This window comes from Manis javanica, chromosome 7 (genome assembly GCF_040802235.1).
Source record: "Manis javanica isolate MJ-LG chromosome 7, MJ_LKY, whole genome shotgun sequence".
In the NCBI taxonomy this organism is placed as follows: domain Eukaryota; kingdom Metazoa; phylum Chordata; class Mammalia; order Pholidota; family Manidae; genus Manis; species Manis javanica.
The window spans coordinates 8,429,944-8,444,701 of NC_133162.1; the positions used below are offsets into that span (position 1 = coordinate 8,429,944).

Consider the following 14,758-nt stretch of genomic DNA (forward strand, 5'->3'; position numbering starts at 1 on the left):
TGTTGTTCACATTATGTTTTATATATAAGCACAGCCAACAAAGGTAAAACTGAAAGGATTCAACAGACCCCCTTAGCCTGCAATCCAATAATAGTACAACATATCTCTGGAGGGATGTTAATAAACATATTTCAAAATTCTATAATTTTGCATAAAGGTGAGTAATTTTTGTAGGAATCATGTAATATTCAAAATGTTTTGTGAGTATATTATGTACAACTTTGGATGGGTTACTCTTGAACATGCAAGTTCTAAGAACATAACAAAAAATAACAAAACACACTCAGCTGATCCGGCTTGGGTGTTACTTTTCTTTATTATTAATTTACCAAAAGAAGAGATGATTCACCTAGACCTTAAAACTTTAGGTAAACTAAGTCACTGCTGAGTTCCCAAGAATGCAGGATAAAACAATTGCATGAAATGGGTCCATTATGAAAATTCATTATAAACCAGATAGTCTGAAGCTGGATTGGATTTTTCCAAAGGTACCATGTTATTAATGCTGGTTATCTTTTCAATACACTCTTTTTATGGGATTCATTGGCATTAATGTACATTATTAAAGATCCGAACAGAAGAACGTTAATTTTTTTCAATTAGGAAGATAAAACCCATATAAACAGAAGCTCTTTGCAGCTTAAAATAATTTAAGGGTGTAAAGGAGTCCTGAAGCCAAAGTGTTTTAAGAATCTGTTGTAAGGTACACACAATTAGCAACAAGACATGATGATGTGATTCCCACCCACCTCACCCTTAACATCAGTATTTGTATTTTTAAAGAAATCTTTTCCCCTAAAAAATTTTATTTTTTATTCTATTTACTAAGACTCTAGGGTAGTGATGTTGGACAGAGGTAGGGAAGCAAGGAAAGCATGTAACCATTATGTGGAGTTCTTTTTAAAAGCCAAACACAATATCCCCTAAACACAACTCTATTACTCTCCCCATTTAGAACTGACTGCTGTTTTTAACAGAAGAATGCCTAATATTTGACGTATACTGATGACCACAGCTAGGGTAGTGTCCCTAAAACCTTCCTCGGGTTCAATGATTTGATAGGACTCAAATCTCAAAAAAGTTATACTCATGGATTACGAGTCTAAATGGCTATGACTTGGTGTTATGACATAGTCTAACTTGGTGTGTGCTTTTTAACAGATTCATAAAGATGAAAGGCTTTAGAATAAAATCAGTAAGGCAAAGGCAGAATGCAGGAGACCAGGTGCAAGCTTCCTGTTGTCTTCTCCCAATCGAGTTTTGAGGATAGCACTTAATTCTCTCAGCAATGACCTGTGACATGTGCAGGGTTTTGCCAGTAAGGGAAGTTCATCTGAGTCTTGGTGTCCAAGGTTTTCATTGGGGTCAGTCACGGAGGCAGGGAACACCATGTGCTAACGTTACTCAGTCTTCGGCTCTTTCAGAGGTCAAATGAACAGAATGTGTCCTCTCACCTGTTAGCATAGCCTGGCTGGTGGGCCACAGCTCCTAGTTATAAAGACAGTCTTTTTAAGCAGGATATTCTAATGGCTTAGAGGACATTTCCAGGAGCTAGACAAGAGCCAGGTCTTTGTTTGAAATGTGTAAGTTTTGAACACCTTACATTTTCCCGAATTAACTCTTTCCTGCACAAAACAGCTTTGGGATAAGAAGGTGTCACATAGGTGATGATCATGGATGTGGCCACACATTCAGCTACAGATCTAGAAGCCCAACCTTTCCTCAAAGGTTAAAGCCAGGCTGTACTGAAAACTGTGCAAATCCAACAGTGCTGCTCATCAGGACAGGGTCACAAAAGAGGTGGGGGTTGGAAGCCCCTATAAATGAAGTTGTGGGAAAAGAGTAGGGAGGTTACTCCTCTCCCACTCCTTCCTTAATTGCAGGCCCAGTACTAAGGCAGGGTGAGAAGAAGCTAAGATGGGGCCTGCAAGGAACAGAAGGAAAAGGATGGGAAGAGAGGAGGTACAATCAAGTGGTATCACCTGGGAGGGAAGTTCCTACAACCACCTTGCTGGGAAGTATACTCCTGGGTAAAAAGCATAGTTAAGAACTCACTCTACTTAAATTTCAGACTGTCAACATCTAAATTGTTGTATTACTATATCAATAGGCCCAAGAAAATTAATACCCTAAGTAACTTTTTTCTAAAACAGACTTTCAAGTGTGCATTGACTCATACTCTGAAAGCAGATCAGAAATATGTTCCTAAAGAACATATTGAGCTCATACATATTAATAAGCTATAATTAACTCTGAAAATAGGTGAGCCAAAAATTGCAGAGTTTATCCTAGTAATATTGGTGGGAAGTTTCCTATATTTTATGATTATCTCAAGGGGAAAAATAGGGCAAAAAAATCAGTTGTAATTCTTGACAAAAGTAATCTATCATATTAAGGTTGAGGTCAGCTCTGAACCAACCTCCAACTTTGAAGAAAAAAAAAAGCCTAAGATGGAACACAATGTAAGTTGATAAAGTCTGAAGTAGCATGAGAATTCTAGCACCTGGAAAAGATTCAATGCTTGATCAAACTTACTCAGCCTCCTGGACTTGCTAGGCTCATCTGTGTACTTCCCTGTAAAACGTAGTGTATGCAAGAACCCTGCTAATTTAACAAGAGTCCTCCACCCTCCAAATCTGAAAATCTCATCACTCTTGATATCTAATCAGGTTCTCCATCCTCCATCATCCCTCAGGTGATGTCTGTTCCTCATGGCCATTCACCAGCAAAAATTCTGTTAGGCCCTACAGCCAGAACTCCCTTGATTCTTTGATTCCTCAGTAATTTCCTATCCACTGACTCCCTACCCTGTGCCTTGGTTATAAATTCCTGCTTGTCCATGATAAATTCAGAATTGAGCCTAGTTTTGCAATGACGTCTTCCACCTCCTGCAACAGTTTTCTATAGCTTTTTTTACCATCCAGCTCAGGTTTTTCTTTGGCATACCTAAAAGTGCTGTGCAGTACAGAGGAATTAGTTTAAATTCTACAGCAGGGTGAGGATTTACTTGGTTTTGAAAGATAAACAGGGGTTGTCTTACTATCCAAAAGAATGGGCATTCCGGTAGAGGGAAAAGCATGTGCAAAGATGGAGAGACAGGCAGGAATCAGAGTGCAAAAGGCTTTGTATGCCACACTGTAACTCTGGGCAGAAAATATTTTCCCAGCCAAGGGCAAAATACCTCTGAAACTGAAATCAGTCAAAGGGAGAAATAAAGTGGGAGAAACCCATTTACTGCTTATAAGCAGTCATCCACTTCTCGTCCATGTCTCTTGTGACCCAGCTGCAAAAAGGGATCCCACCCAACCTCTCCAGTCCAGAAATGCCCTGACTCCCCTTGTAATTACCCATTGATATGGAGACAGACTACTTCTCTCCACCCCCTTGGAAACACCTATTGATATGGAGATGCGCTAAGGCCAGCTGGGAGATTCTGGAAATGTTGCAATTTTACCCACACACGCTAAGCAGTGAAGTGATGGTGACTCCGGTGCATTGAGCACCAGAAGGATCAGAGGGTAGCGCAGATGGAATGGAGGTTATGAGATTGAAGGCTAATACAAGAAACTCCTGGAATTGTTCAGGTAAAAGCTAGGGCTTGAAAAAGAAGAAGGAGAGATGAAGACAGACAGAAAAGGTTTCCTTTAAGAAAACTAAGACTTGTTGAGGTAGTCAATGTATGGGAATGAGAGAAAGGGGGGACCATAGGAGTTTTTGTTTTTTTGATTGTTGGTCATTCAGCCTTATTTAAGGAAGTAAAAATCCAGTTGATAATACTGACCTCGCTCCTTAAATTACAGATTGGTGTTTCTGAAACAAGCCTACTTTCTTAGGGACTATCCAAAGTTAGCATGAATGAAAGGTAATTTATGACCATGAGAAGCAGGACATACTGGACAGAAATGTTAAACAATAGATATGAGCAGGGTGGAGAGAGAATTAAGGCCAGTAAAGCCCACTAAAAGGGACTCAAAGAGTTAATCAGTTAAAACTAGATAGCAAGAAAACTCTTAGACGTCAATGAGTTAATCAGTTAAAGCTCCAAAGGCCAGGGGCAACTTGGCTTGGAATGTTTGAATATTCCCCAGATAAAGAAAAGCCCATGTTTTCATTGTGTCAATTAGATCATGCCACTGTAAGATATCCTTTAGTCTACTAAAATGCCCAGTTTATTCTTTAACGTAATCTTTCTACTGTTTTTTCCTTCTCCAGCCCCTAATCCCGTAATTTGCAACCTGGTTAGGAGGCAAGCATCGTGATTAATTTTCCAAACAAGCGCAGAGATAAACAGCATATAAAAACAGGAAAGATCCCATCTTAAAGCTAAGATTGCATTTTTAAACCCAGGAAGTTAAGATTCTTAACATATTCTTTAGCAAACATACAATAAATCAGCCCACCTTGCGGACAGGGCAAGCAACCTTGATTGATATGTTCCCAGAGGTAAGCTGCTATCCTGCGGAGAAACCGTATCGGCAAATTTCTTGTGTTAATTTTGCAATTACCTAGAGGACTGGTAACAGAAGAGACTTAATGTCTCTCAACAGAGAAACATTTTGAGATCACTTAACAAGTCTACACCCCCTAGCCCTTTGTCACACTCCTGAAAAAAATCCTTAAAAGGGGGAACGCCCAACCTTTCAGTGCGCCTCTTCTGAGGGTGTCCACATTTCCCTCTCTCCGAGTGCGCACCTTTTTGCCTTAAAAGAAACTTCTCACTGCTCAATTTATAACGTTTTGTCTCTGCGCTTTTCCCGTCATGTCTTTGTTACTTTGCTATTTCATTCTAATCCTCCGGATTTAAATTCAAATCTCCACTCTCTCTGTCCTATTTCAACAAAGTAAGGAGGGGCTGCTGAGAGCTCAGATCTGGGCTTGCAAATTACCGTCGCCTGAGTGACCCAGAGGGAACTGCAGCTATATTGCTATGCTCTTTAGTAGCCTGCTTCTAGGAAGTTTGCAGAACATAATCTCATTTCAACCAGTGCTCTGCAGCTCCCCCAAATCCTGGGCTGGTAGGGACTCATTTCCCACGCCGTGCAGATCCAGACACTGGATGCCAGGTGACACTGGCTTAAGGAGTTAGCAGATGTGCCCCATGCTGAGTAGCAGTTCAATGACCTCTATCAGTGCTGTCATTTCCTGACACTCTGACTTTATTGAATTCCTTCCTCACCTTGTACTCTGACTTCCCAGCATCTCCGAACCGAATTGCTCCCAACAACTTCAAATAAAACGTTTCAACCTTTCAGTCTTCCTCCCTGAGGTCAGCGGCACTTTCTACGTGCATAACTTCAAACAAAACTTTTACTCTGCTTCACTACTGTCTCTGCCCTTCGATTCTTTGTTGTGGTGGGGACAAGAACCGAGGAAAATGAACAACCGCTCCCTAACAAAAATAGACACAGACAACCTAGAATGAGTATGGACTACAAAAAAATCTCTGCAAATTAGGCCCTTTACATATTGAGGACTTTTAAACTATGATGCTCCACTTGTCTATAACTTTTTCTTTCCAAAGATGGAAAACTCATCTGAACAAGCCTCTTCATGAAAAAGATTTACTTTCCTATCCAGTGGGTGGGCTATAAAGCTCGATGCACTCCACTCTTCCGGACCCCAGTCTCAAAGGTTAAGTCCCACTTCAAACTATTCACCAAAGACCCAAGTTCCCTCTTCCGCTCGCTCGTGCCAGGCCGACCATGCAGGCCGCGATGCGGGTGCCCGTCTGTCTCCCGGTCTTCTCCATCTTCCACCCCCGGCGTCGCGGGCCTGCGGCCTGAGGCCCCGGGTAGCGCGTCCTCGTCGGTCCCCGTCGCGTGGGCCCAGCAGCAGCCGATAACGACACGTCGCGGAGGCCGCTGCTCCCCAAGCTTCCTCACCTCGGTGACACCGCAAAAACGTCCAACTGGGAAGGCCCGCCGCCGGCACCCTCCTAACGCCGTCCGAGGGGAGAACCTGTGCGGAGGCCTGCTCTCCGCGCCCGGCCGCTGCCCGCTCGCGGCTGCCGGCAGGAGGGCCGTAACGTCGCGTGGAGCGACCACACAACACCTACCTGACGACGGACTCTCATTGGGCTAAAGCTCCCCGGCCACCCCGAAACCATCGTCTACAGCACCTGCTATTTCTCAGGGGCCAACGTCTAAAACCGCCCAAGATCCCGCGGGCACTGCACCGCACCGCGCCTGCGCAAGGCTTCCTCGCTCGGACGAGGTACCCTCAGTGCGCATGCTCCCCCCAGAGCCCTCCCGGGCCGATCGTGAAGCCCGTTGCTGGAGCCGGGGGGGATGCGCATGCGTGTCTCCGGTGGCTGGTTCTCCCTCCGCAGGAGAGAGGAGCGGCGCGTCTTGGGTTTGAAGCCAGACGAGCCGGAAGTCGCTCTGCTTCCTCACCTTCCCTCTGCTCTGGCGGAAACTCAAGCACTGGGAGAGAGGTTCCTGGGCTGGCCTGGGCTGGAGGCGGCAGAATGGAGACCCGGCCCGAGGACGGGGGTCTGGCTCGCGGCCTGATGCTGGGCTCTTCCTGGGATGCCGCATGCGGAGCGCTGGCCCAGAGCCTCCACGTCGCCGGGTCTGGTGTCGGCGCCGGAGACTTGGACTGGGAGGAGCTGCTGGCGCCGCCTGCCCCGGGGTGCGCGCGGTGCGGGGACTGGTTGCTGCTCTGTGACCGCCTGGCTCCCGGCCGAGGCTGGAGGGGAGGCGGGGGCCGTGCGGGGAGGGGCTCTGGGCCCGGGATCGCGGATCAGGTAGCGTAGCTGCTGGCAGGTCTGCGCGCCGAGCGAGGGGGCGGGGCCGCCGGAAAGCGGCGGCCACTCCCGGTGCGGGAGCGTCGGGCGCAGGTGGGCCGTCCGGGTGGCCGCCACAGCGCCTTTCCCCCACACCCGCCCTCTTCTCCTCCGAGTCGGCTCGGGGGGCTCCTGTCAGCATCAGAATCAGCCTCTGCCCGAAACAGACGAAACCCTCTTGTCGCTCAGAGTAGGCGTTAAAAAATCTGTCGCGAATCTCCATCAGCTTAACTTGGAAAAAGGGACGGTTTGTCCTTTATTCCGTTCTCCCTCCGACTTCTGACTTATTCTTTTGTTCGCACTTGTTGTCTAGTAAACTTAATTAACTGGAAAAGCAATTACAGGGAGTCGCTTAGAATGTAGAAGTCAAGGACAAAAATGGAGTGGCAAGCTCTGATGTCTAAGGCACCATTTCTTCATAAATTATGTATTGAGCATCCGCTGCGTGCGTGGCAAGGTGCTTGGACTTAAAATGCAAATGTAAAAAATTAGAGAAAACGTCAATCCCTGTGGCCTAATAAGTGGGTTTTTAACAGTTCAGAGAACTATATAATATTCTTAACTTTCTTCTCAGGCAGGATCTGGTGGTTTTGAAAAGGAGCCTGACCAACCAGGATGAAAACCCCTGCTTTCTTTACCTGAGATGTGCCCCTAATGGAGGTGAAGGCATCGTTTCTATTGGCATTTTAAGTTCAGCAAGAAATATGGAAGTCTACTTAGGAGAGGAGTACTGTGGAACCAGTAGAGGCAAGAATATTTGTAATGTTCTGGATAACAGGTTTGTAACTTGTTAACACAGAAGTGTCCTTCTGAAGTAGTGTTGCTATTTTCCTCAGCTTTTGTAATACTGATTCTCTGATATTGGTGTCACACATTAGGGAGGAGGAGATGAAAATATTCCAGCTGGCATGGAAGTTTAGACCTTTAGGGATCTTAGAGATAGTCTAGATCAGCCTAGTTTTTAATAAAGGTGGATGAAACCTGAGAGCTAACAGAAGAGGCATGAGTTGGGAGAAGGTCATAGCTAGTGGAGGAGTTTGATTAGAATGAAGGTGTGATGGGTGTTTCTTGTCTCCTTTAACTTAACAGATCTGTTTTCTAAAAATTAATTTGTCAGTCAGTATGGAACTTGAACACATTTTCTAGGAAGCCCACTAAAAATAGTGCACAAGCCCAAGACTGTGTAATTCCAGCATAGCTAACCTATTACTATCCTTTTTTCATGCATCCTTACAAAGATTGTACCCTAATCTTTGTTTAATATAACTCAAAATATGAGCTCTTTTATATACCCTGCCTGTTGGTGATAATAGGTATATTTATTGAGCTTTAAAAGATTCTCTGCTAAATGGTTATACATTTATTATCTTATTTATCTTATATAGCTAGTGAGTGCAGGTATAGTCTCTCTAGCTAGTAATTTAGTCGGAAGGCAACATTCTTTATGCTTCTTCAAGAGAACTGAATCTCAGGTTCTACGTATTGTCCTGGAAACCTTTATTTTTAGAGGTAACTAGGTAGAAGTGATAATGTCTGAAAGTTAAAAATTCTTTTTTATTTTTAGTGAACATGAAAAGATTATTTTATACAAAAAATATCTAAAACTGGAGTCTTCCACACATACTTGCAAAATAAAGGTAAGTTATCACTAAATTATAACTTCAAACTATAATTTGAAAACTTCATTTGTTTTTGTACTGTGTATACTTACTCTTGCTTGGTTTGGTAATGTAGTTAGTCCAACTTAATTCCTGGCTTTAGTTCAGAAATATTTAGTAAACATCTAGAAATAAATTCTTTTCTAAAAAATTATCAACAGTCATCTTTGAAAACTTTATGTAAATTCTATATGCCAAGAAAACCACAAGCCATTCTGGTTTCAAAATATTGAGAAAGAATACAGTAAGATTGAGTTTCAGACAAGGGCACCACAACATTAAAGGGATTTGGACCTGTGTCTTCACCATGAAAAATAATTGTTAGAGTGAACTAATGATGACAGAGTCTAGGAAAGGGTACTAAGCGAGAAATCATAAGCCCTGTTAAATGAACTCTGTGTCTGACTAGCAGAATAGCCTTGGGAAAGTTTCTTACTGCATGGACTTGCCTCATGGGTAATACTAGGGGCTAAAGAAAATAAATCCTTCGATTATTTTTCTGTCTAAGATTCTATGATTATTGCTTATAGAAGGTCACAGAACTGAGTATTCCAAGATGATGTTTTAAGTAGCACACACTAATAGCTTCTGAAGTCATTTATATAAAGTGATTCATTCATTCAAAAATATTCAAGTGCCTATTGATACATTTAGGAAGTAGCAGTAATAAAATAGAATGAAGCCCTCACATTGCTAATATTATAGTGGATGAGACAAATAATAAGTGGATTCAGTGAGCAAAATATGCACTACTTTCAATAGTGAGACAGTCTTGGGAACCAAAAGGCAGAAGGGTTAATCTGGAGGTTGGGATGTAGGGGTGTAAATGTAATGCGATGTCTCCTTAACTGTTGGTGGCTGTCATGTCTTTGGTGCCACACTGAGTTTGTAGATGGTAGGTCTGGTTCACCTGTGTTTCTGTATGATATATGGGTTTGTGTGGGTCTGTGAAGGTGAATGTTTTTGTAACTGTTCTGTGGAAGTACATGGGAGTGCAAGGAGTCGTTTCATTTAGGGAAACCGTAGGGTTTGTATGAAGGCTTCCTCTGGGAGGTAGTATACCTAAGTTAAAAATAGTAGTTACTGATGCATATTTTTGAGCACTTACTCAGTGGTCTGTACTGCAAATTTTAACACATAATCCTCATAACAACCATATTAAATCACTGTTATTACCTTCTCTCACTTCACTCCTGACTTAAGGTTTGGCATTTGCCTGGGTCACAAGGCTCTGAGTAGCAGAGTCTTCGTTGAACTCAGGCCTGTCTGATCCCAAACCCTGTTCCCTTTCTATTTTGCTACTCTGTTGTCCGTATCACACATGGAATATCTTTTAGTTCAGAAACATGGACAAGATGAGGCAGTGTAAGCACTGGACAGGAGACTGCTTTAGAAGCCAGAAGAGCAAAGTTCCAGGCTTGACTTCTGCTTATTGGGTTTTCCTTTGACAAGTTACAGAATCACCCCTGACATTATCTTTTTTATGTGTGAAACAGCAGGTTATGTTAGAGCATCTTGACTTTCCCTTATAATTCTAAATTCTAAAAGACTGACTTAGATTTAGTATATCAGTAAATTCCTTGCGGGGCTTCTCATCAGCCTTATTTTGTATTGAATAGTGTTGTAACTACTGTGGTATGTTAATTTCTCACATTGGTGTATTTATTTTTCTTCCTTAAGTAAATGAGACCATATTTTAGTCCTTTTTTATATTCTCTATTTTTTCAGTTTGAAATGACATTCTTTTATGTAAACAGTTCTGAGCCTCTTAAGTTCTGAACCTAATAATAAATTGAAAGTGCCGACTCTTACAGTTTTAGGGCAAACTTAAATGAAAATGTACTTAAAGTTTATATTTGCTTTTCTGAGTACTTTACTATTGCTAGTTTATACAAAACAAGTGACCTTAAATAGTGATTATTGTTTAATACTATTATTATCTGGGACTTTTTTTGTTTTTTAATAGTTGCTTTCCTTTGGTGAAAAGCAGTGCGTGTTCATCAGTAAAGTTGTGATCCACATGAGGCCAGTTTCGACAAATTCTTCAACATGCTCTCCTGCTCTAGGATCAAGGATAGACCTTGAGAAGGTCCAAACCATCATGGAGTCCGTGGGGTCAAGGTTATCACCTGGAGCTCAGCAGTTGATGAATATGGTTAGATTTCAGCAGCAGGTAAGTAGAAATGGATTTCTTTATAGATACCATTAAAAATTTCAAAATGATGTCTTTTTAAAAGGACATGTAATGACTTAAATTTTTCTTTGAACTTTATTATTGATTTGACTGTTATCTTCACTTACTTTTACAAAAATAGAATTTTGCAGGCCTTCCCTCTACAAAATATTTTTGTTATAGATCTTCATAATGTTCCATAAATTCACTCACTCATTCATTCAAGTATTTATTAAGCACCTTCTCAGGGAATAAGGCACTGTTTTGAGCACTTTAGAAGGTTCAAAGATCAATTAGTCTATAGCCTGTCTTTCGGGATCTTTATAGCCTCAGTTATCTAGGCCTTTAATGGAGAAGGATGGGACTAGGCAAGTGCGTTAAGTAAATTGTACAAGTGCCTTCCCAGCTCTCATCCAATTCTCCAGCTTGGTGTGTATCCTTCTAGAGTTTTCTATGCATATGGAAGCACATACATGTCCTCCGACCCAACACATGTTGTAACCTGCATTCCCCGCACATATGCTGTCATTAGATAAGGGACGTTTGGGGAGCAGCCTGGGGAGGAAAAAGAGTGATTCAGTTAAATCTTACTTTAAACACAGTAAAAGGCTTCTTCCAAGTTGGGAGGCTGTATTTATGGAATGATTCTTACAGGATATACCTGGTTCTTTGGGATTGTTTATTGTCAACAAACTGGGATCTGTGGAATGTCTGCCTGGAAAATGTCCTGCCAGCTATGTGACTCTTTGCTAAGTATAAAGCAAGGATATTTCCTGATGAGAACTATTCCTTCCGGGGAAGTGGTGTAACCACATACCCTGTTTGGAACCCCCATAGATTAATTAAAAATTGATTTTTTAATTTTTAATAAAATTACTAAATGGGGAAAGTAAGCACCTGGGGTGCTGCATTAGAAGTTCTAGGTCCCTCCCTGTTTCACCTGGGCCTTGGGATTACTTTATTAATTAAACTTCTTTCTTAAAGTTCTTTCTTTATTAAAGTTCTTTCTTATTTCTTTGTATTTGAAGTCAGATTTGCTGGCTTTGATTTGTTTTTGCTTTGGCAATTTAGAATAACTGAATAGGAGTTCTATACCAAAGTGTTTAGCATGTAGTTGTCATTTAATGTTACCTGCATGAAAGGATGTGCCCCGTTTTCTTAAAGAAATATATTCAGTTATTCAAGATTTGCACTGTTTCCTTTACCTTTGAAATAAATACATCTTTTTTCTTGCTTTTGCTAGGTGATATTTCTTTAATTTTTTAAAATGAAAGAAGATGAAGATAGTCCTTTCAGAAATCCTACAAGATGTTCAGAGATAAACACTTGATTTTTTGAGATATCTGGGGGTCTATGCTCATATATGAAATTATGTGTACCCACATATACATATTCATATGTAAGTGTAAAGACACAATTCTATGTAAATGCTTTCATGTTCTTTTAGGCTGCTCTGTAATTGTTTTCCATGGAATATATGACATGGAACCTAAGCAATAAGTATATATAAATTATTTCATACATATTCTTCTGCTTGTTTTTAAAAGGGAATTGATGTGGCTTGCAAGGCAACATGTGACCGCACAGTTTTAGGAAAAACTGCAGTGAAATAATCAAAGCCCTGACTCTGGAGTTAGGTGGCCTGGGCTCATGTCCCGGTTCTGCCGTTTGTGAGTTGTGTTCCCACGGCCAAGTTACCTTTAGCCTGGGTTTCCTCACCTCAGTCCTGGGATAGTGATTGCGGCTTACTTCATGTGGATGTTTTGAGGATCAAATGAAAGGATGCCCATTGCCTGACTCAATGTAATTACCCCAGAAGTTAGCTGCCATTATTATTAATATCAATAGTAACACTTATTTATTTACCTTGCTTATTAGAATTGTATTCCCGTTGGAGAGCAGCTTCAGTCAGGTTTGGACCCTGCTGGATACAAGCACATGATTGGGCTACAGTCATCATCTCCTTCAGGAGTCTTTGACAAGTCATCCTCCACACCTTTTCCTTTTAGAACTGGATTGACGTCTGCAGATGTGACTGGAGACTTAAAAGCTTACATTGAGAAAAGTACACAACCACACGGTGAAGGAAATATTACAAACCTCGAAGAGTATAAAATAATGCCACAAAACCATTCTTTTCTTGAAAATGATCTTAAAAATGCAGTACCTTCTTTCTTACAAAAGAAAGCAAGTGACAGCTCAAGTATACCTACCTCTGAGTTGCTGCCTTTTCTCCAGAACTTGTGTAGTCAAGTTAACCATCTCCGTGTGGGACGTAACATCCCGTGGCCAGAAAACGTCACCAAGCCCAGTGAAGGCATTATTGGCATTGTGTAAGTATTTATAGCAAATGTGTTTTAGATGGTAGATAGGGAGAATCAGCTGGAGGATAAAAGGTTTGTTTCAATAACTACTACCTGAAAATGTTTTCAGAGATAATTTTAGAAGCTTTTACATCTTACCGTTAACATACTTCTAGGAAATATTCTGTAGAGTAGAATGGATTGCTTTGAAGGATGTGCCTAAGACTAAAGGTGTTGAACACCTCTCAGGCATCTTATGGAAAGGGCACAGCATCAGGTAAGGGTCAGACTAGCAAGTTATTTAGATGAATGTAGAGGAGCTGTGGGAACCATAATATGTACACTTCTTTGCCTGATTATACTAAATGAGCCATAATTATCTTCTTTGTAAAGCATGTTTGACCTAGGCTAATTCTGGGGTCATCAAAACATTTTTAAGGTCATAATTATTTTTAGTGTACTTATCACCTGATCTTTTTTTTTTGCTTGTTTTTTTTTTCCAATGTTTTTTGCTGTCCTTGTTTGATTGAAGGGTAGCTAAGTATTTAGTATGTTCCTCATCCTTTATGTAGATGTAATGTGTCAAAATATTGCACTGTACTGGAATTCAGGACTCCAGTCATAGTCCTTGATTAATGATTTGCTCTTGACATCTTTTGGCTTAGTTTTTTTCACTTGTAAAATAAGGTAGTTATATTGGTTGAAATTTTCTTAAGACCTCCAATTACATTAAAATTTGAGGAATTTTAATAAATTATTAGAAAAAAAGATAATTTTTATTTGGTAAGGTTATGGAGACATAACCATAGTCTTCAGCTGTTGATAATCTACATCACTGTTAACTGGTTGGTATGTGATATGGCAAAAATAAACAGATTTAAAAACTGCTTCTGGGTCCAGCTGAAATGGAGTGTCCCTATTCCTCTCAGATCCTCCCATTTACAAATAAAAATCCCCAGGCATAATTAAACAAACATACAAAGACGGTAAAAGGAGAAAAGAAGTCAGATTGCTTAGGGACTGTGAAGCAGTGTTCCTTAATTCTTAGTTATCTGAGTTTATCATAAATGGGTGTTGGGTTTTGTCAGATATTTTTTGGGTGTCAGTTTATATGATTATATGAATTTTCTCTATAATCTGTTGATACAGTGAATTAGTATCAAAAGCTGAACCAGCCTTACATACCTATAATAAATCCCACGTGGTTGTGGGGTATAATTCTTCTTTATACATTGCTGGATTTGACTTCTACTATTCTGTTGAGTGTTCTTACATCTAACTCATAAGAGAGATTGCTCTGTATAAAACCAGAGATTGTCTGGTTTTATATCAAGCTAATACTGGTCTTGGACAATGAGTTCTATATTTTAGAAGAAATGTGCAAAATTGGTAATTTATTTTCTTAAAATGTTTGGTAGAATTCTCCAATGAAACCAACTTGGCCTGGATATTTCTTTCTTGTGAACTTTTTATCTTTTTAGGGTGGAAAACTTTTTAATTACAGATTCATTTTCTCACATGCTGAAGTTGACAGTTCTCACCATTGGTATGCAAGCTTAACATAGTGCATATTAAAACCCCACCACAATTTTTTTCCAAACCTCAAAAAAATTATTTTAAAACTATATGAAAAGGCAGAAGAGGTAGAATAGCTAAAACAACTTCGAAAAAGAAGAGTAAAGTGGGAGGAATGACTCTTCCCACTGTCGAGCCGTATATAGTGGGAATATCCAGAGCCATGCAGTACTGGCAGAGGTGCAGACACACAGGTCAGTGGCACCTACTAAAGGGCCAGAAATAGACCCACAGAAATATGCCCGACTGGCTTCTGCGGTGCAGT

General features: G+C 40.9%; 1 protein-coding gene and 1 long non-coding RNA gene across 6 annotated transcripts in view; one reads left to right on the plus strand and one right to left on the minus strand.

Moving 5' to 3' along the window:
- LOC140850330 (uncharacterized) lies at positions 1-6,279 on the minus strand. Its single transcript, XR_012132979.1, has 2 exons — positions 4,401-6,279; positions 1-2,026 (listed from the first exon to the last, which is right to left on the minus strand). It is a non-coding gene; the product is annotated as an uncharacterized lncRNA (long non-coding RNA).
- The window catches only part of C7H10orf88 (chromosome 7 C10orf88 homolog), a 19,707-nt gene continuing 11,218 nt past the window's right edge, over positions 6,270-14,758 (plus strand). For all 5 annotated transcript variants that reach the window (XM_073240173.1, XM_073240172.1, XM_073240171.1 and 2 more), the window contains exons 1-5: positions 6,270-6,630; positions 7,359-7,562; positions 8,349-8,421; positions 10,409-10,615; positions 12,494-12,948. In XM_073240173.1, coding sequence (XP_073096274.1) covers positions 6,467-6,630; positions 7,359-7,562; positions 8,349-8,421; positions 10,409-10,615; positions 12,494-12,948 — 1,103 coding nt within the window. In that variant the 5' untranslated portion in view covers positions 6,270-6,466. The remainder of the gene's footprint in view (positions 6,631-7,358; positions 7,563-8,348; positions 8,422-10,408; positions 10,616-12,493; positions 12,949-14,758) is intronic.